This window comes from Tachypleus tridentatus, chromosome 13 (genome assembly GCF_004210375.1).
Source record: "Tachypleus tridentatus isolate NWPU-2018 chromosome 13, ASM421037v1, whole genome shotgun sequence".
Lineage (NCBI taxonomy): Eukaryota > Metazoa > Arthropoda > Merostomata > Xiphosura > Limulidae > Tachypleus > Tachypleus tridentatus.
This window is the reverse complement of record NC_134837.1, coordinates 176,935,464-176,959,265: the sequence shown is the minus strand read 5'-3', so window position 1 is coordinate 176,959,265 and position 23,802 is coordinate 176,935,464. Positions and strand designations below refer to the sequence as shown.

The 23,802-nt window shown below is 33.5% G+C and overlaps 1 protein-coding gene across 3 annotated transcripts in view; it reads right to left on the bottom strand.

Moving 5' to 3' along the window:
* Positions 1-2,508: 2,508 nt before the first annotated feature.
* LOC143239925 (ras-related protein ced-10-like) overlaps positions 2,509-23,802 on the bottom strand; it is a 54,195-nt gene continuing 32,901 nt past the window's right edge. The window contains exons 4-6 of one of the 3 annotated variants that reach the window (XM_076481582.1): positions 21,383-21,500; positions 6,534-6,679; positions 2,509-5,491 (exon numbers count right to left, since the gene is read on the bottom strand). In XM_076481582.1, coding sequence (XP_076337697.1) covers positions 5,411-5,491; positions 6,534-6,679; positions 21,383-21,500 — 345 coding nt within the window. In that variant the 3' untranslated portion in view covers positions 2,509-5,410. The remainder of the gene's footprint in view (positions 5,492-6,533; positions 6,680-21,382; positions 21,501-23,802) is intronic. The other 2 variants (XM_076481583.1, XM_076481581.1) reach the window with 2 other exon arrangements.

Below are 23,802 nucleotides of genomic sequence, written 5' to 3'. Positions count from 1 at the left end.
ATATATATTACCGATTTACATTTACAATTGTTTTCCTCTGTTTACATGATGTTGTTGACTGGTGCTTGTATCTTAATTAATTAGGGGTAAAACTAGACTCAAGGAACAAAGATATCACTTCTTTCTTCAGGTGCTAACAAGAAGGTTTTGGAAATAAGGAGACACTGCATTTTGGTATATATGCAATTTAAATTAAAGCAGTAAATAATGATTGTATTTTCTTTTACTTTGAAATCTTCTGCAGAATTTAAGAAAATCGTTTTATTTTTGCAAATTTGAATCAATAAAATAAACTGTCTTCATTCAAAATAATATAACCATTTTCTAAGTTCATTGTTTTTATTTGTTTAACCTACATTGTCAATACTGGTGATGACATGCAATCTTAACAGGATTTTTGTTTTCACAGATTTTTCCTGTATTTTTGTAAATTGATCAGTGTCAAAATATCTTGCACATACCAACTGAAGTAATTCTGACTTGAAACTCCATAAAAATATTTTGGCTTTTTTCTTTCTCTTTACTTCATCACTCTTTTCATTTCTTTGCAGAAATTTATTTGGATTGTTCCAAACATTGTACACTTAATCACTTTGCTAGAGACATTCCAAATGAATATGGAATACCATTATTAGCAGCAGTATACAAGTTTTATTTGATTGCATGTTTAAAATGCAATTATACCTGGAAGGAAACGAGTAAAACCATTTTTCATGACACTGCTTTATGGTACATACCTTATGTAATTAACAGTTACTTCCAATGATTATTATAACTTCCTGTATGAGTCATAGTAATGGTAACAGTGTAGGTGCAACTTTTTCTGCCAATGTATCAATTTACCAATAAGCACATCAGCACCAGCTTTTCTTTTGTGAATTTTAAATATGTAAATTTTGGGATCAGCAGTGGATTTATAATTTCAAGGGAAAGTTTGTTCAACATGTGATGTACACATATTGGACAACTTGCATGTCAGTGAAGGCTTACTTGATCAGTTAAAAAGGAATATGCAAAACCAATCAAAAAATTAATAACTGGTATAAATTTTTACTTGTAGCAAGTTTTATTGCCAATCAATTGTGACAGATTATGGCTGATGCAAACAGAAATGAAACTGGATGGAAGTGCATTGTGAAGAGGTCTGGTGGAGGAAAAATAAGAGTGGATTTTCACATGAGAGGTTGTAATAATTTGTTCATCATAGTAAAGCACAATACAAACAAATCCCTCTGCTTAAAACCATGGAAAACGAAAAGATAAACTGCACCAAATTGATAAGTGCAAAACAGGTTTAATTCATTTTGAAAATCTATGTAAAGTATGAAGTAATAACAATGTTATCTTATACAGAATAGCATATTTTATACTCATATTTACATAAATCTGTTAAAAAGAAGAAGCACCATAATGTCAAAGGATTGACTCTTTCATAACAGTTTACAAACCTTGAAAAATGCAGCTGATTCAAACTGTACAAGTAAAGAAAAAGGAAGTAAATGTAGGGATGGTTAATATCAACCCTTCAAAAACAATACAAACAAGATAGTAGGAATAGCATTTGCATTATCCCTACATAAATAGCACAATAATTTTGAAAGCAAATGCACGTGTGTAACATTAATTGAAGGACAAAGTTAACTATAAAGCAATAGTATTGAAATTAAAGAATGAGCAGTAATAAAATTATTGTATTTATGTTCAGAGTAAACAATAGTTAGCATAACAGTTTTTAAACTAAATTAGGGCAACAGTAACTGTAACATTTATTTAAACTACGGGCAGAATATCAGAAAACAATTAATATCTAAAATAATAATTATTATTATCCCTATACAATATATATGCAAATTCATCTTGTTTGCATTGTTTTTGAATGATTGATATTGGCCATCCCTATATTTAATTCCTTTTTTGAAAAGTTTTCTTCACTTGTTTGCTGGTTTTTTTTAATGCAGTGATTCAATAGACATTTGTTAGGTATTGTTGGCAAGCAATATCTGTTTCACCACATACTTAAGCTTTTTAAAGAAACACCAAATGTCTGTAAGAAAGTTAACTACAAGGGGTAATGGTAACATTATTTATAACAGAACTATAATTTTTTAAAATTAGTAATATTTATAAAAGCAGATACTCTGTTGAAACTGGTTAACACCATTGTTTTGGCTTTTCAGTTATCATGTAATAAAAAAGGAGGAGAAAGAAGAACAAGAGATTCAAACCTTTTGCTATGATATTTACAGACATTACCAGAACTTGCAACTCAGTCATTACATAGATATTATCTGTATAGTATTGTAAGGTTCTGATAATCTATTGAGGAGATATATCATTTTGATGAACAACCTGGGCTATCCTTAGAGAGAGTACTACCTGATAATAGTAGTCTTAAGTATGTTCTAGAATAATAATCCCTGTAGAATAATTGCAATAAAAAAAATTAAAATGTTCACATGAAAAGTATTTGATTTCTGAATTTCTAGTGAAAATGAAATAACAATTTGATTTAAAAAGATGAAACTTTATTGTGAAGGAACATCTCCACATTTCTACTTAGTACAACTTTGTGTCAAATTTTTTTTTAATCACTGTTCAGAGTAAAATTATAACATAGACAGGAGATGCCCAACAACTTAAGAGATACACTCACAAGATTTTTCATAATTATTATTTTAGTTTCTTTTTTTTAAAAACTAACCTTTGAATATGTACTGGTGGGATATAAAACAAAGTTTTTTTTATTATTTTTAGTCATTAAACATTTTTTGAATGAAGGGATTTGCTTGACTGAAGGTTTATAAAAAGAGCTTTATCAGTAATAATGCCATATTCATATATTTAGAACTTGAAAAATAAACAAAAAACCTGCTTTTTTAACAACTAATAGTACCTTTTTTTTTTCTGAAAACCTATTGATAAATAAATTTTCCCTAGGCATGTCTACTCCATCTCTGGTAATTTGAAAAAAACAAACAAACAAAAATAAACCACCAGTGTTATTTTCAGAAGACCAGTTTAAGAAACAAATCTAAACATATTAAACACAATGATCTGTACCACTGTGTACTTGCATATAAATGCAGAACATCAGTCTGGCACAATCATGTAATATAATTAATATAACTATAAAGGAAATATTAAAACAAAATATTTCTTTTTTTATCTGTACAAACAGTTTTGGCACTACAAGTAGTTTACCCATGCAGCTTCTGTGGTATGAAGCATACTTTGTAGTTTTCTATGGGTGTGGTGTTTCATGGTGCAAAGCAACTAGGCTATCTGTGCTAGTTTTCTGTGAACTTTCTATGAACAAATGTTTGCAAAATAAAACTAAAATTAATTTCTGTAACTTCAAATCTTTAAATTGTTTACAAAAAGATTATTTCCTTCTATCAAATATAGTACAAACTGTAATTTATATGGCTCTTATACTAAAATACATATACCCACTGATAGAAGTACACTTATAATTATTAACAAAAGGAGAACTTTCAACTAACAGAATCAAATACTGCCACAAAAAGTTTAGAAACTTTGTCTTTTTTTTTTTTTTTTTTTGCTAACAGTTGATGAAGTAAATTTATTTATGATACATAACTATCAACTTTCACACCATGTATGTATAGCAAAACTATCTTTCTCTAGTGGTTTATCACGAATATGGAACATTACCTAAAAAAATATAATCATGGTTAACAAATTTTAAAAACTATAAAAAATGATCAGTTAGCTTTTTAACAATTTAATGTGTTTAAGAAAGGAAAGATGTACAAACACAGATGTGTGTGTATCATATACGTATCTATACAGCCAACTGTTTATACAAAAAACACAGTGAAGAAAAATGGAAGATCAAAACATTTGAACCTCAGTACTTTAAACAGGTGAGTCTGTTTTTGAGGAAAAATGCCATCTTTCAAAAGTGCTAAAGTTTTTAAGGTTCAACCTCCCCCCCTTTTTATATTCTTATTAAATACACACACACACAAAATACATCTTCAAACTGATTACTTTACAGGATTAAAAAAGACTACAGTTTCTGGGAACACGAATCCCTAAATTTGACTTTGGATGGAAGACAGCCCGCACTGCTTCTTGAAAAACCTGCAAAAACAATAATACTAAGTGATAGAAGAAAAATAGAAAAAAATATAGTGTAGGAATTATAAAGCAGTGGAAAAATATGAAATGTTTATTTGTACAGTAAAATTATGATTAGAATCTTTATAAATAACTGAAGGAGTGCATTCTGAAAACATATGGAGAGATAACAGAAAAAGAAGATAAAAAATAATTTAATCATAAAAACCTAGTATTTAACAAATAAAAATATATATACTTTAAAGTGTAAATTTTACTTTTATAAATTCTACTTGTAGAATACAATGCCTTATTTTTGTTATATGGATCAATAAAGGCAAATTGGTTATATCTATGTATAAATTTCTCAAAATACAGTTTCAAATAAACTAAATTTCTAGTTTGCCATTCAGTGTCTTTTCAGTTTAATTAAAATGAAATGTGAATAGTTGGCTACTTTAAGCAATAATGCTCCTATTAATGTCCAGCTTCACCTTGTATCTTGTTTCATATGCACTAAATACAATGGATAAGAGAAACAACAGTCTTTAGTTTGATGCCTGTGGTTGGCAAATTATTGGATTCTGTTGTCAAAAGTTGTTTATAAAAGTATTTGGAAATGTATAATCCAATTAATTATTCTTAGAATGATCTCAAAAAAAGGGTTTTCTTGCCCTACACATTTATTGGAGTGTACGGAAGAAGGCATTATGCTTGATGTTTGTATACCTTGACTTTTAGGATGTTCTCTCTAAAGTAGTAACTTTGCATGTTTGATGTTTATGGTGGAAGAAAAGTAAGAAGTGGTTTTAAAATTGGTTTAATGTCAGAAAGCATAGGAGTGGTGATAAACAGTAAAGTGGGAAAAGGTAACCATTTGAAGTTTCTCAAAGGTCTACTCTAAGATACGTGTTGTTCAATATTCATATTAGTGAATTAAATATTTCTTGACTGTAATGTTATGCTTAAGAAACTAATTTTAGTTTGGAAAGAACTGAATCTCTTGTCTAATATGGCTTTAATGGTATTAATGAATGGACCAGAACATACGATGAAGTTTAATATTGATATGGAAAAAACAACAAAAAAATGTTATGAGCTTGGAAAGGAAGAAAGGAACTCACTTCTGTGAAAGTACAACATTATAGCTCTTATAAAAAAAAAAAGTGTTACTGTTAATAAAACACTACAGCCCACTGCTTAGTATTAATCTGTGGCATTAATAATAAACAAACATTTTGGTTCTATGAATTTTGATTCAAAAATGATTATATATATTGCACCATTGTAAAATACTCTTGCAAGATGTAATTGGAATAGCACATAATTAGGGCATCCTTCTTGAGACTGATGTTAAATTGAAAAGAGTGCAGAGATGGGCTTCATGAGGATGTTGGATTTGTTTTATCTGTAATAAAGAAAACTGTGCTAAAAATATTAGATAATTGGACAGATAGTCTTAAAATAAGTTTTACATGATGGAATAAGGAGATTGAAGTACTAAAGTATTAGGGATAAGTTTTTGGAATTTAGAATAAAATTTGTCTTTCAAAGTTATTTTTCTGTAATGGTACATCTGATGATGTGGCTTGTAATATTCATTTAAATATTTGATGCATAGGTATGGATATGCAAGACTATATTGGGTTGACAGAAATATATATACATATATTTTGATGTTTTAGTGGAAGAGGGTCAATCAAATGTATTTCTGTAATTTTTTTGTAAACATTTCTTTTTATGTGGCTTATTTATTTAAAAGCAACTAGATTTTTCAGTAGTTTCAATTACAAGTATAATTTCTTTTTGAAGCAAATGTTGAAAGGTACATAGCAGTATAGTAGTTTGAATCATTAAAAACAATACTTTGATAGTTTAGAAAAACTATAATTGAAAATCCAAAAGTATTTATATGGTACTAGAATTGTAAGGTTAAATTCAAATTTTTACAAAAGATATAAAATAGTCATTAAACAGTTACAAGTAATAAGTTATAAGTAATATCAATAGGTTATTTTTATTGTATTTACTTATCACACTTCATAGCTGGCAGTGTTTTCATAGACAAGTGCATAGAAATTATTTAAATATGTAGTGTCACTTAAACCACTGATAATTTTATAATCAGGTTCTGCCTTCTTAATTTGTAGTTTTAACAAGTGTATTTTGTAGATGTTTGTATGTTTCATTATACAATAATTGTTTTTAACATTTTAAGAAATTTTACCATTTTTAGCCCTGACTTAAATATAATTTGGAGCCCATGCGACAGATTTTAAAATGACTATTCACAATGTGTGTAGTTTTCCAATTATGATAATGGTGAGAATTTGTTAAACATGGATATTGCTTCTGTTTCATAAGAATATTTTAAAAATTATATTTATCAACATATTGTTGTTTCATATGAAAAAATGAAACCAATTCTTTTTATGAAAACATAGAAATACCTCATTTATTCCTTCCATAGTTTTTGCTGAACACTCAACATATTTCTCTGCTTTAATCTTTGTAGCCATTTTACGTCCCATATTTTTTGACACTAACTGTATACCCTCCGGAAGGTCTTTGCTGTTTCGTAAATCTGTCTTGGTTCCTAAATGAAATGGGTCAAGTTCTAGTGTGTAATTTTAAGTGTTTATACATTTTAGTTTTATTTATAACATCATTTCAATTGTTTAGTTGTAATTAATGAAAATACTCAACTGTTAGGTATTTGACAATCTATAATTTTTAATATTTTCAAAAATTACTTCAGTGTTTTAAGCAATTTGTAATATAAAATACCACTGGTCATAAACATAACCATAGTATTATAAACTATATTTTCAATATTGTCATTTGCTTGTTAGCTAGAGGCAGCTGTGGGCTATAATGATAACATTCAGATAAGACAATTTTAATAACATAGGCCAAAAGGTTCTAGTGATTTGACATCAAGTTTTCCAGTAAATTCAAGGATGGATTATATACACACAGTTCAAAGAAAGCAGCTAAAAAGATACAGAATTGTTTCTGATCAATAAATTATTGAGTGTGTTTTTACTGAAGTTTGTGGATAATGTTAGCTATTGTGCATAAAGTTACTATGTCAATTTTTTTTTTTAATACACTAGTGCCACACAGCTTAGCTAATAGAGATATTAAAAGAAAAAATAATTAACTTGCCATTGTTACATGGACTGCACATAGAATTATTTTTGGTAAGTAACTAGAAAGAACCCATCAATGAAAAAAGTAATGTTGATATTATTATAATTATATATTCTAGTACAGGAAAACAATTTAAAGAACCATTCATGATCATTATTTCTTTGAAAGAAGGTCATATAAACAGTATTTTGGAAATATATTTCATTCATTGTGGTAGATCTAAATAGTTTCATTGAGAAATTGAATATTTAGATAGAAGGGGTAAAAACTACCACCTTTTTTGAGAAATATTATTCTTATAGTGTGAATGCCTTCTTCAAGTAGACAAAGCATGATTATAATTAAACTTCTTATCAATCAGAAAAGAAATATAAAAGGCCTAATAATAATGCCTTGGATTCAATTCTCATTAGCACTAAATTTGTTCACACTGTTTTTGTTAAAGCAAAGTTATGTTTAATTTATAATAACATAACTGTAGTATTTAATGCTGTATAAGCAAGCACAGAAGTCCTTACACCACCACATATTACAAAAAGAGACATTATATGTTGGTGCTTTTGTTTGATTAGTCTGTTTATCATCATAATAGTTTTTCTATGGCTTCTGAAATCAACATAACAGGAAATCAAACCCTACAGCAATCTACAGGGTGTTTGGAAAGACACTATGCAGTTTTGTAATCATATTTTATTCAGTCTATTTCAAGCCAGCAACTGATAACAGTGTTTAGAAACAAAATAAGAAGGATCCAGGCCTGTATTGATGCCAACAGGGGTCACTTTCAACATTGTTTATAATTGTTATTCATATTTACTTCCTGTATTTTATAATGAAACATGTTTGTTAATAAATATACAAGTTTACAGTGACTTTCCAAACATCCTGTATTTAAGGCATCAGCCAGTAACTGATTATTTCTAAGATAATACAGTAATACATACACCAATTAAATGCTGACATGATGGTAAACCTTCACACATTTTCCAGACACATTAACTATGTATTTAGACTTTAGATATTTCTTTTAATTAAATTTAATATTGTTTAGAAGACCTGCTGCTCTTACAACATACTTGTTAGAAAAACTCAAACTTCCATTTTTTAAGAGGTTAGAACCCTTGTAAGAAAGGTGTTTTTCATACTGTTGATGTCTACAGTAAGTGAATATGCAAGTGCTGTGGTACTTGTTAGTGAATGACCTTCCTGGACTACTAAAGCCATATCACTACCAAATTCAGTTCCAAAATTTAGCTGGCCAGTTCAACAATAGACTGTGATGGGAAGGGACCATACGAGACATACTATATTCAATTTGAAATCATTTGCAAAGCTAGTTGGTGAAATGATAAATAACAAGCCACCCCTCTTGCTGCCCATATAAAAAAGGACCACCTTTGACAATAGTAAGTAATCTTCCAACTGAAATATGTAACAACTATCAAGCATTGGTAGCCACTTTATCCAACAGGTTTTAAGCAATGCATCAGAAAGAAGTGTCAAGGTCAAAGGTCTACAATAGGGTATAGAGGAAAGAAGAGCTTTAGCAAAACTTGCAGACAGTTTGGAAAGGTTTGCTCTTTATCTAACCTGGATGCTTCACATGAAATGATGGATTTATTAGCACATAACCAATTCATAGATGCTACAAGAGGTTAGGATCAGGTTGAAGCAAAGTAGATGTGTGCCCTTAAGGGAAGCTCTGCAGTTGGGAGTGTACTTTAATCCATTAAAGTTACAGATGAACAACTAAAGGCACCATCTCAAATTTATGGGAGCAAATCAAATATCACTTATGACAGGCTAGAAAAATTAAAAGACTAGTTGCACAATTAATGATAAAGAGTGGAGGATATACACCAAAATTCAATAACTATTTCAAGTGTAACTCAAAGAATAAATTTCCAGGAACTGTAGATCAAAGGTATTATGGAGTAAGTACAAAGGTAACTATTATAATTGTGGGAAACCTGACTATAACAGATGAGACTGTAGGAAATTAATAGCTATTATTAAGGTAATAGAGCCTACCTAGATCAAAAGAGCAAGAAAACAGTAATAAGCTGGATTTGTGAGGCAAAGTTCAGCTAAAAATACTCCATCTATTACAAATGAAAAAGAAAGTGTAGTATTTGAAGAAAATTATTAACAGGCTTATTGATGGAAAACCTTATATTACACTGATTGATACTAGTGTCACATCTGCAGTCATTTTAATTTGTTAAAGAAAGACAGGAAACTACCCTTAGAGATGGAGAAAGAAAGGTAATTGATGAGAAAGCAGGTGGGCATAAAATTCCAGAAGAAGGAAGCTGGAAGTTGTCCTTCATATTAAGCTCCATTTTGCCTCATGGTGTGCGAATCATTGACATTGAGGAAGAGTGCATTTTTGGTTGGTTGGTTGATTTAGTATTTCATGGTACAAAGCAGCTAGGCTATCTGCACCAAACACCCAATAGAAAGTTAAAATTAAAGGAAATTTAGTAAAATTTATAAAAGGAAATTAAGGTAAAACTAAACAAAGTTTAAAGAAAACATAAATAGCATAAAACCAATGTTTACATCTAGTCTACAGCAGTAAGAGAAAAACTACAGAAATACAAGTTGTAAACGACTTTCTGTAGCATAATGGTAATTATCATAACTTGCCAGGAAGGCTAGCAGGTAAGTATAAAAGCCACCGTCAGTCACCTAAAGTTGGCCTTTCCAGTCCTAGTTCTAAGTTATTTGCCGTTATGGCCATTTTCAAAAAGTAAAGTAATAAAAGTTTTAAAAGACTTGTAGCAAAATTTTAATTATAATTCATTAGGATGACTAATGGGTAATTCAAGCAGCAGAGTTAGATGCTTGAAGTTAGCCTTTCCAGTCCTGGTTTCAAGTTATTTGACATTATGGCCATTTTCTAATTTCAAATTGAACTAGATGGACTGTGATTCCTAAAAGGGAATCATATTAAAAAAGGTCTAATGTATAAATTAAAAAACTTAAATGGCTTTAAAAAGATTAATGGCTTTTAAAAAACTAAAAACATTTGCAAGGTGGACAGTGTCACAATCACCAATAACACTGTCTAATGTAATGGACAAACCTTGGGACAGAACATGTTTCAAATGGTGTTGTCATTGAGAGTCATAACGATGGCAAGAAAGTAAAATGTTGCTTATTGTGACATAAGTGTCACACAGACTATACATTGGTTCATCAGTCCCAGATAAAAGAAAACGAGTTAGAACAACTTCCTCTGGCTGCCTTGCTTCCGTAAGGATTGGAAAAAGTTCAGTATGGAACAGGCACAGTGGTGATAGTGCCAGAGCAGATAGATTTAGCTGCAGTGTCGGTGAGGTCGTTCCTGTGAATATCAACGTGGCCCGGTATCCAGAAATACTGGATAGAAGTAGATGTAAAAGAGAAATGGGCCAGTTGATTTTGAATAACATCAAGAATAAGGTGAGAACTATCCAAGGGCCAGTAGAGAACTAAGCGAGTCAGTACAAATAGTGCAATTTGAGTACTGACTAGCTTCTATATGATCCAGGGCAAGAGAAATGGCATACAGTTCAGCAGTGAACACAGAAACTGTAGAGGAGAGTCTGCACACAATCACTGAACCACAACAAACCATGGCAGAGCTCACACAGTCACCTGAACCATTCATATAAATAAACATGGAAAGATGGTTTGAAGGATGTTCAGCAAATAAAAGACAGTACTTCCAGTTTGGTGTATCTGCTCTTCTCAGATGACTTAAAGAAAGATCACATTTGGGGACTGTAAGAAGCCATTGTGGGATGGGCTGACCAATGGATACAGCAATGTTATCCAAGGACAGACCAAATTCATCCAACTGCATCTAGATGCAAAGGCCAAAAGGAACAATGGCAGATAGTCTGTTCTGAAAAAGTATGGCCCACCAAGGAAAGAAAACACAACCATGCTTTGGTAAGGAAAGAAGTTTTGAAACATACAGAAAAACAGTTGCAAACAGCTGAGGTGCAAAGAAGGTTCATGAGACTATGTATAAGTGTATGTCTAAACTGGAGAAGTGCAGAAAGTTCCAGTGCAGAGCTGAAATTTTTGATGATGAATGGGGTCCAGCATCTTTAAGGCCAAGGTTCTGGCAGAGCCATAGACCAGTGATCCATAGTTGAGTTTCAATCGAATAAGAGCACGATATATTTTTAGCTCAGATCATTCATCTGCTCCTCAAATGGTGGAAGAGAGGTCATGGAGGATGTTCAGTGCTCTTGTACGTTTGACCCGTAGCTGCTTGATGTGTGGTATAAAGGTCCATTTACAGTCAAAGATAAACCCCAAGAACTTAGTCTCAGAGACCACAGGCAGCTAAACTTCACTGATACGGAGTTCAGGATCAGGGTGAATAACCCGTTGGCAGCAAAAGTGCATGCAAACAGTTTTAGAGAGAGAGAAGTTAAAGCCATTTGCTGTAGTTTCACTTTAGTAAATAACTGAGGGCAGTCTGTAGCTGCCACTCAATATACCTCATGTTCAATGACCGGCATGAGATGTGAAAGTTGTTGACATAGAGCCTGTTTGCAACAGTGAGAAGTAGTTGTTAATGGCATTAATCTTTACACTGAAAAGTGTGACACTCACATCACAGCCCTTAGGGACTCCAAGTTCCTGTAAAAAGAATGGGAAAGTGTTGAACCCACATGAACTTGGAATATCCTGTCTAATAAAAATTCTTAATAAAAATGGGCAAATGGCCATGCAACCCATATATATGGAGGCGTCGCAAAATGCCATACCTTGATGTTGAAGCATAAGCCTTCTCAATGTCAAAGAATATTGATACAAGATGTTTTCATTTAAGAAAGGCTTCTCCGATTGACGTTTTAAGTCAAATCAGGTGGTCCACAGTGGTGCAGTGTCATCAGAACCCACATTGGGTAGGCGAGAGGAGATTGTTTGATTCGAGGAACCAAACAAGATGAGCATTAACTATCCCCTCTGAGGTCTTACAGAGACAGCTTGTCAGAGCAACTGGATGGTAGTTTGAAGGAATCTTGGAGTCCTTCCCAGGCTTAGAGAAAGGTAGGATAATAGCTTGGCACCAGGCATCAGGAAAAACATTCTCCTGCCAGATCTGGTTAAAAATAATCAGAAGAATAAAAGAGAAACAGGAGATAGATGGCACAGCATTTCATAATGTACATCATCATATCCAAACGATGTACTGCCAGACCAATGAAGGGCCAGTTTGAGTTACACCAGTGTAAATGGACAATTATAGTCACAGAGACAATTAGCTCGAAAGGAAAGAGGTGATTGTTCTGCCCAAGTCTTGATGGCTAAGAAGGTGGAGGAAGAAGCAGAAGTGCTAGATACCTAGCAAAAGCTTTCACATAGAGTATTGGTGATGCTCCAGGTATCAGCTACTTCCTGGCCATCAGAGAGTAAGATCGAGAGGGGAACAGAATTATGTTGCCCACTGACCTTTCAAATTTTGTACCATATGACTTTGGAACTGGTGGTAGAAGATATGCTGGTTATGAAATTAATCCAAGATTACTTCTGGCTTTGACATCTTACCCACCGAGTATATGCATGGGCCTGCTGGAAAGCAATGCAGTTCGAGTAGGATACCTACAGAAAGTATCCCAGGCCCGTTTCTGAGCCTTCTGTGCCATGTGGCAGGTAGGATTCCACCATGGACAAGGATATCATGTAAAACATGTCGAGGTTTTAAGAATACACCGAGCACCTGCTTGTATAATACAGTCAGTTATTTCTGCCACACAGTCATCTATTGATAGCTTACAGATGATGGCAGGATAAAGTTCTGTGAGAGCAGTGAAAGAGGGCCAGTTTGCTTTATCCAGCTTCCACGTGGGCACATGAGTCAGGTGGCATCAACCATGTCCAGTCTCTCTCAAAATTATAAGAAAATGATCACTGCCTCATGGATTATTATCCACACTCTATGAAAAATGAGGGAACAGTGAAGGGGAGCAGACTGAGAGATCAACAGCAGTAAAAGACTGACTAGGTGCATGAAAATAAGTAAAAGAACCAGTACTGAAAAGAGAAAGGTTGTGATCAGAGAGGATACAGTCTACAGAGCAACCCCTTCTATCAATATCAGCACTTCCCCAGAGGGGATGATGTCCATTAAAGTCCCCCAGGATTAAAAATGGAGATGGCAACTGTTCAATAAGAGCATCAAGGTCTGATTGGCCATAGGTCTCTTCACATGACAGGTAGAGAGAATAAACAGTGATGGTATGACCCAAGGAAACACGGATGGCTACGGCCTCCAAGAGTGTGTCGAGTGACAAAAACAGGGTGAGCATATGCTGATAAACCAACAGTGCCACCCCTCCATGCACTCATCCTGTCATTTATGTACAAAGAAAACTGCCAAAAGGTGACTGTATCAATAGGTTTCACAAATGTTTTCTGTAAGGAAAGACATACAGGATGGTAGGAAGCAATCAGTGTTTTGATGTCATCCAGATTAGAAAGTAAACCTTGACAGTTCCATTGTATCAAGGTGGCCATTTTTATTTGTATGTAGGCAAACTGGGTGTAGAACCCTTTTGTTTATGACCACGTCATTTTTCTTTACTGTCTTTATTCGAGGGAAGTCTATCGACCTCCCATGGATCCTGCCCTGGGTCGACACGGCAGATCTTTGCTGTCGGAAGAGGATTCCAGTAAATGAGGACATGAATGAATAATCGTTTTGCATCTTGGGGTGAGAGAAGAAGATGTGTCCAAGGGAAAGTCTATACCCAGAACCAAAGGAAGTGGATCTTAGGGTTTGTTGAAATGTATGTTAGGGAAAGAGATGGGTGTTGAAGTTAATTCATCAACTTTCTTAACCATGGAGATCAAAAGACCTTTCATCTGATTTGAGAATGATTCTTTCGGAGGCACAGAGAGATCTGTCTGCACTTCCATTATAGTAGTAGAATGAAGTGCAGCAGCATATGTCCGAGATGAAGTGGTGGACAGCAACTTTTGAGCCTCAGGACAAGTGATGTTATGAATCATTTTCAAATGCTGCCCTCTTTTCTTCCAAGCATTTAGGGCAAGAACAAAAGTAGGGCAGGTGAGAGCCATTGCAACTGATGCAATGAGGGTCCCATTCACACTCATAGGCATCATGGTTCTTCCCACCACAATGAGCACATGTCAAGGAACCACAACATGACATCTTTGAGTGAACAAACAGCTGACACTGGAAACATCTGAGAGGGTTTGGAATGTATGGTCGTATCTTGCAATTAAGATAACCTGCCTTGATGATGACAGGTAGACGTGGTGATGCAAATGTCAGAATGAGGACACTGGTCGACAATGTACTTCCATCTTTGCGAGTGATGATACGCCTCACTGCAGAGACTCCTTTTGTGGAGAAACCAGCAAAAATCTCTGATTCAGGATGTTCTTCAAATCCCTCTCAACAAGAACTCCTCATGGTGAATTCAATGCAACATGAGGTGTAACCTCAATAAGTATACCCCAAATTGCCTTTGAATGCAAGAGGAGTTCACCGTGTTGAGATATGGATGTTTCCACCAACATGTCACCAGTGCAAAGCTTCTTTACTGACTTTGGAGAGCCAGCAAGTCATTCTAGTCCATTCTGAATAAAAAAGGCAGATAGTTGCCCTAAAGGTTTGTATTAAAGAGAATGTAGTGTTAGAAAATGAGGTATAGGTGTTACAGATGTTGAAGATTGCTGCTCAGAATCTTTATCACTATTTTATTTAAGTTTTTATTTGGAGGATCCATAATAAATAAGGAATTTTTCAGTGCTCACTGACCCCACCCACCATGAGGACACACTACAATGCCAAACAAGGACATCACAGCAATGCCAGGGTTTCATGAGCACTATACCCACACAACAACATCAGATACAATGTCCACAACACCTGTTGAGAACATCCAACACTGGTATTTGATTGACCCAAGGGGGGGCCACCCCATCTACAGCAATTCAAGGCCAAAGTGGTGTGTTAGGGTTGGACCACTCAACCACTAGGATTCTCTCCTCCCCTTCACAGGTCACCACCTGTGGCAAATACATGGGTGGATGTTTAGATCCCAGAGGAGGTAAACTGAAAGAACAAAACTTTTCCTGATAGGTCCCCTCACCATGTACAGGAATCCACACCAAGGGGTATAAATACAAAGTTCCAATTGGTCCATTAATATACAAAAGTTTTTTAGCTAATTTAAAAGTAGATGATATTAATAATTTACCTTGTGAATGTGAAAAGTTTATCTGTTGATACTTTTCATAAACATATTACTGGTAATTTAGATATATTTGTCACCAGTCAAAAGTCAAAATATTACGTGAAATAATCGAAAAAGGAACTAAATACAGAATAGTAAGAAAATGTAATAAAAATAATATTCTAAAATCTCTTGGAAAAAGTACTGATGAATATATTTTAAAACTCAACTATATTACAGCTTATCCACTTAGATGGTTTTTAGAATGGAATTTATATGTACTTAACACTCCTACGAAAAGACGTTTCTATTCCTGATTTCTCCAAGCCCGTTCCCCTGGCTGTGGTTTCGCTAGATAGTAGATAGGGACAGTGAGAATCTCGTTAATCCATTCATTAATGGATTTAAATAGCAATTTCATTTAAATACAAAATTATTAGCCTAATATTAATAACCTTTCAAGTTGCTCTGGGGCCTATTAGGCCCCACTTTTCGTAGGAGTGTTAAAAAATAAAGAACAAAATTATCCTACATAAATTTTTAAAAAATAACATACAAATTTATTATTTAATTAGCTAAAAACAAAGATTAGAGAACTGCAAAAAATATATGTTATAGTTCCTATTGATAAAGTTAATTGTAATACTGGTATAATTTGCAAAATATTCAATGCATTAATTATGATAAAGGAAATTAATAATAACAAACTTTAACTTGTCAAGGAACTGAAAGATACAGTAATTAATAATTTTGTTAAATCTTATGATAAACTTTCTTTTAATATAATTCTTATGTAGATTTGCCACTTCTTTATGCTATTCCAAAATTACATAAATCTCAAATTAAATTCTCATTTACAAGGGCTGTTCAAAAAATATGCGGACTGACGTCATAAAACAAAATGTACTTTATTTAGAAGTTACAGGTCCTCCCCAACGCACACACTTATCCCAACGGTGTTTCCACTTGTTGAAACAGTCCTGGTACGCTTCTTTTGTAATGTCCTCCAGCTCCTTTGTCGCATTTGCCTTAATCTCGGGAATTGTCTCAAATCTTCTTCCTTTCAAGGGTCTTTTGAGTTTGGGGAACAAGAAAATATTGCAAGGAGCAAGGTCAGGTGAGTAGGGGGGAGTGGGGAAGAACAGTGATCGAGTGTTTGGCCAAAAACTCACGAGTTCTGAGGGCTGAATTTCGCAGCAACTCTGTGCATCTTCAATTTTTTGGTCAAAATCTCGTAACAAGATCCAACTGATATCTCACACTCTTCAGCAAGATCCCTGACAGTCAGACGTTGATTTGCCCGCACCAGGTTTGATTTTGTCGACGTGTGGGTCGTCAGTTGATGTGGAAGGACGTCCAGGATGCTCATCATCTTCAATGGACTGTCGACCATCCTTAAAACGTTCATGTTACTTGAAACATGCCGTACACTTCATAGCAACATCACCGTAAAAGCCGTGATTAAGCATAGCAAAAGTTTCAGTCGCAGATTTTCCAAGTTTAACACAAAATTTCACAACAAGTCGTTGCTCCTTCAGGTCATTCATTCTGAAATCCACCAAACGAAAAAATCGCACTTCACTTAAAACCGCGTAGCTAATACACAAATGAAAATATCTGCAATTGGCAAATGACGTCGTAATCAGCTGATCTGTGCAAACCTAGCGACACCAAGTGGATTCCCCTGGAACCAACTGGAGCCTCGCAATTCAAACAGTCCACGTATTTTTTGAACAGGCCTCGTATTTCCAATTCAATAAAAACAATCATCACACAACTAGCTATATTATTAAATAAATTACTTAATATTTTACTTGATAAAAGAATATGTTTTGGATAATAAAAAATAACCAACCTATTTTAGAATGTTAGAATATTTTAGTATTCAAACAATTTATTTTATGATATATAAAACCAAAATACCATTAAAGGATTTTATCTTTGTTTTAAATTCATTAATAGAACAATATTGTAATCCTTTCATAGAACTGAAAAAAAAAATGTTCCAAAACACATGAATGATATATTAAGTTTCTGTATTTATAATAATTTTATATTTTGCAATAAACAAATTTTTAAACAAGTGATAGGGGTTCTAATGAGTGCTGAATATTGAACTTGTGTAGCAAATTTATATTTATATTACTATGAAAATATATTTATTGAAAACTATACCAATCCAGATATTTTTACTTTAACTTTCAGATCTATTGTTGATTTAGTTAGCATAAATAATTCCAAAACATATAACGTTATTGACACCGTTTATCCAAAAGATTTAGAAATTGAAAATACTTCAATTTATAATACAGATGCACATTATTTAGATTTATAAGTTAAAGTAATCGATAAAATGGATATCAATATAAATATTTTTGATAAAAGAAAAGATTTTGGTTTTCCAATTTATGGTTTACTCTCCTTACATAGTGTACTGTATCCATCTGATATAAATGTTATAACTTCACAGTTATTCAAATATTGTAAAATTTGTAATAAATTACAATATTTTACAAATAATGTTGATATACTGATTTGAAAATTAATAGTTAATGGATTTAAGAAATTTTGGATAAAATTATTAAATTATTCTGTAATAAATAAAAAATGTATTAAATATATACAAATAATATAAAATCAGAGATATTCTATGAAAAATTACTAAAACATTTTAGTTAAAAATAAGGTAATCTAAGAACTTGGTATTACTTTATGAGGATGTACACCTTAAGCCACATATAAAAGCACAACAGTCACTGTAAACAATCACTTTGCTGATGTTGTGTTAATTAGTGTGTTTACCATATTGGGGGCAGGAATGCTAACTTGAAGAGGTAAGTTTTATCTTACTTACCCCCAAATGGTAGTACCTTGTTTTCCTTATTTTTTATTTTATTTATATTTCATCTTTTTATGTTTACCTTTTTCTTATTCTAGCTTTAGAGAGCAGTCACCTTCCCACAACTATCTGCAGGCAGTGATGGGTGATACAGACGTGGGACATTGTGGGCTTGAGCACCCACATCTCACTCTCCTAATTTCTAATTTTCTTATAGCAAAGCCACATCGGGCTATCTGCCGAGTCCACAGAGGGTCTCAAAGCCCTGATTTTAGCATTGTAAATGCATAGACTTACTGCTGTATCAGCAGAGGACATTTTCTTATGTGAGAATAGCAAGTTGTAGGTTAAGACTGATAGACAATGCATCCCCATCCCAATGTGGGTCCTACTTCTGCAGTCACCTCTAAAACCTAGGACACATTTTATAATCCCACATTGTAGCTTGTACTCTAGGATCCCCTTTTTCTTTTTAGGTGTGCAACTTATTTAAAAAAAAAAAATTTAATTTCATGTTAATGTATTTTGGTTTATGACTTGAATATTTTATGGTTATAATATAATTAATTAGAGGTTGGAATTTGCTGTTTTTAATGCAGTCTTTCCTCATGATTTTGTTTATTTATTTACCTTCATTTAGATATAAATATACACAATATTAAAAAGAAATTGCACGACTGCTTAAAGCTGAAAAGTTATACTTGTCTGGTTCTTTAAGATTAGTGTTTTTACTTTTTAAATAGATATACTATGGTTTTATTGAGTTGAAATGTTTGTAATCGTGAGTGATTTTTATTATGCTTACTCAAATAAAATCATCATCAAAACAAGTAAATTTAGTCAAGTTTATTATCTTACGAGCATGGTAGTTGACCTCAAAATATTCTATGACTTAAACCTTTACTAAATATTACTTCTTATGTTTATCATATTCAAAAAATTTACACAAATAAACTGACCAACTGGCTACTTAACCATTTCTAATGGAAATTGCAATATATTATCACAAAAAAAGTATTATTACCCTTACTAGTGATAGATAGTACAAGTTTTCATAACTTAATTACTAATTTATTTGATTTAGAGTAGATTGGTGGGGATTACTACGTATCTCAAAAACAAACAATGACAAGTGCACGGTGGTATCTTGGTAACAACAGTGATTCTTTCACTACATGGGAAATGTCCAGATTATCTTTAAAAAGTAATAAGGTGACAAATGATGATTTTCAGAAGAGACATGCCAGAGAATGAAGAGTAATTCTAAAAGTATTAAAGAAAACAAAATGGAAGGTCAATAAAAATAGAAAGATTAACATAAAGTTAGAATAATAAAGGGGTTGAAAAGTTATAAAGTTATAAAGCTAGTATTACGTAGTGGAGTAGTAATCAATTAATAAAAGGTTATTAATGAGCCTATCAATTACTTAAGTAGCAAGCACCAATAATTGTCCAGTGATAACAATAAATTGCAACAGCATGAGATAATCATGCTGTCAGTAAATCTGAGGAGAAAACCAGACACAAATAGTAGAGAGAAAAATAATGGAATATCAGCCTTATTTAACTTATTAAAGGCCTAATTTGTGTCCATTTTTTTTCTTTTGTCTCATAAATCTTCTAGGGAGTTTAAAGGTTTCTGTTAGGGTGATGGAATTTTTGATGGATCATGATATTGTTTCAGAGCAAAACAAAACTGTAATTTTTATAATAACATAGATGGAAATGTTAAGCCCTACAACAACAGAATGAAATATCTACTTTAGACAAGCTCAAACAGGTGGATGAAACTTAAATTTTACAAGTTCAAACAATCTTACATCTAAAAATATCAATGTGGTTAAGCTATACACTGACTAATTCAATAACATTATCTTGTTACTGATATTACTACAAAAAAAATACATTCTTTATCAAATGTTATGACACTATTTAATAATTCTTTTAAGTAGATACACTGAATATAGAGAAGTTTACAAAATAAAGAGACCAGTAAAATGCAATCCTTCTATACAGTAATGTAGATGTAGAAGTTTCATTAATGCATTATTCTTCATTTGTTAATACTTAAGTAATTTTATTCAAAGAAATGAGCCACATTTTAGGCACAGACTAACTTGCATTTAAGCTAAGTCTTAAACAATATTTGATTCCTCGATGAATTTCAACAACACAAGAAGTAAAGGGGTAATAAAAACCCATGCAACCCCTTAAACTACTAAACCAACTAATTAAATCTGTATCAAGCTTAAAATGAAATACAATCTCTTATCCATGTATCTGTCCAAAACTCTTATGAAGACATTCACACTAAAGGCACAGCACAAGATCAAACAATCTATTCCACAAGTTTTAAACTTTAATAGACATATGAATTTCTTTTTGAAGGAGTAAGTCCAATCTACCTCTGAACACCTACAAAATAAAATTCTCAAACCCTAATTTAAAATACTTTAAATAAATTTCTGTACCTCAGACAAAAAAAAACAAACAAGTTCAATTTGTTTTAAACCACTTCACACAGAATACACTGTTTAACCAAGTGTTATCACACTAACTTGTCTCTGCACCCTTTTCAGAATACTTGCATGAAAGAAAAACACAAAATAGAAAAAACAAGGTTTGATAAGTTTAAACCAAACCTGATGAAACTATCACTTTGGCACTTGGACCTGTTTTCTTCAGGAGTAAAAGAAGACAGCTCCACTTGTGGAAAGTGCTATGGTTTCTTTGAATTTATTCCAGAACATAGTTTTCTAGAATATTGATATCTGTCTCATTAAATGGCCTCATATGTAATATTTTTTATGGAACCTCAAAATACTTTTGTAGCTCTTTTCACCACAGCTTTAAATTCTGAATGCTTTAAGTTTTATCAAGAAACTACACATAAATATTTATATTATCAACAACATAAATGTATTTTTGAGATAAAATGTAATTTGAAATGCCCCACAATACATTTAACTCAAAAGAAAAAATTTTTTACAGTAACTACAATATATGTGTGTGTGTATAAACACAAGTGTAGAACATATCTTTAAACATTTAATAAAAATTCTTCAATTTTTTATTCATGTACAATATTGGAACTTACCAACAAGGACATAAGGAGTTTGGGGACAGTGGTGTCTAATTTCAGGGTGCCACTTGGTGATAATATTGTCATATGATGCTTGTTTATCAACACTGAAGCATAGAAGAAACACATCAGTCTGTCAGAAAAAAGCCAGAACTTACATTACAGGTATCAAATTATTAACTCTGAAACAACTTTTGAAAAATATTTTTGTAGTGTACTCTCATTTGTTTACATATGTTGCTGAAAGATAAAAATGTGAAATATTTGATGGACAAATAATGATATAATAGACAATACTTAGGCTTACAAAACCTTTTTGTTAATCTATTTAAATAATTGGGTAATTTTGTTTATTAATCATTAAACATGAACTATACCATTCGAAATTAATTTTTTATCCAATGAGTTGCACTTTTGTCTAAACTGGCCACTAGAGGGCACAGGCTGATCGTGTGTTTAAAGCTTTGGATTTTTGAAGGTGACAAGCAAACTTCAAATATCTGTGAAACCACAAAATATTATCTGCAACTGAAGCTGTGGATATGTTATAGGAATGGTAATTAATCCATTAGTGTTGACAGAGGATGGAAGGGTGTTACTGACTAGCTTCCTACCCTCTGGCTAGTAGTTCAAAATTAACTATGGTAGCAGACGGCCTTTAGCACCTTTGGCACAAATACAAAAACTGGCCATTACGTGCCCGAACTCACATTCTTTACCAGACATAACTGCATTCCTATTTCCAACCATTATCTACAACTCTTGAAGTTCTACCAAATTATCACTCCAAAGTTTGGCAGAAGACTGAAGCATCGGAAGAGTGTGAGGGGAGGGAAGTACTTATCGGAAATACATTTTCAGCATAGAAAAATTATAACTTCCGATACTGTACTTCCCTCCTCTCTCTATGATAACCTAGAATCTCGTATAGATTATGAGAAGGAAGGAACAGACGTATCCCCGGAAAACGTTCGTAGGATAACTCTGTAGACGAGAAAGTTAGACCATTTAGACTTCTGACTATTTGTAAAAAGTGATAAGCAATGTTGGAAGAAGGATAGGAGTGCATCCAAGTGGGAGACAATTGAGTGACAAAAAGGTATCCGAGCCTTTACTTAAATATACACAAGTCAACCCCACGAATCAGAAAGGTGTGTAAACAAAAAATGAGCCCCATGGTGAAGAGTGGCTAGGGCGCGACGGACCGGTGTGGAAGGTAGGATGATGATCACATCATCCCCGCCTTAAGCCCCAGAGACCGGAAGGCATCTAGGACCACTCCAAACCCAGGGCATGACACGTTATTTGAGGAATATCTCAATCCGGGAACCAGACATTTCGAACCAAAAGGATTTTAGGTAAACAAAATTTACTCTCTCAACAGCAAAACTAACTGGAACCATCCAATACACAATAACAGCCTCATACAAAAGTATTGTTTGTTTTTGAATTTTGCGCAAAGCTACACAAGGGCTATCTGCACTAGCCGTCCCTAATTTTGCAGTCTAAGACCAGAGGGAAGGCAGCGAGTTATCACCACCCACTGCCAACTCTTGGGCTACTCTTTTACCAATGAATAGTGGGATTGACCGTCACTTATGACGCCTCCAAAGATGAAAAGGCGAGCATGTTTGATGCGACTGGGACTCGAACTCGCGATCCTCAGATAACGAATCGAACGCCTTAACCCACATGGCCATGCCGGGTGCAGACACAAAGGTACATGAGTGATAGAACTGGAACAATTCCCCTTAGCCCTGCTATAATCTACAACACAGGAGGAGCAGAACTGAGGAAGGAAGATAGACAACCTTCAACATGCGTGAGGATTTGTGTTGATTGGTTTACTCTAAATCCAAGAAGACCCAGCTGCATGGTACCAACATCTGCGTGGGAGTTGTATGAGGGCTCACAGTAGAAGGGGGTGAACTACAATTCAATGTCCCACTCTGTACTAACTTTATAATGCATATTGGAGAATAAAGCATCGTCCACAGCAGCAGAACACCACCTCCCTAATCTATACTGATCTTTTCTTGTGTGGAGTCTTCAGCAGGGCGCCTTTGCAGCCGACCGACCCAAAAACTTGGAACTGGTAAGTGGTAAGGATTCCCATACTCTATTTGAGTTTGTTTGTTTGTTTTTGAATTTCGCACAAAGCTACTCGAGGGCTATCTGTGCTAGCCGTCCCTAATTCCGCAGTGTAAGACTAGAGCGAAGGTAGCTAGTCATCACCACCCACCGCCAACTCTTGGGATACTCTTTTACCAACGAATAGTGGGATTGACTGTCACATTATAATGCCCCCACGGCTGAAAAGGCGAGCATATTTGGCGCGACTGGAATGCGAACCCACCAACCTCAGATTACGAATCGCACGCTTTAACACGCTTGGCCATGCCGGGCCCTCACTCTATTTGAAGAAGAGAGTGAAA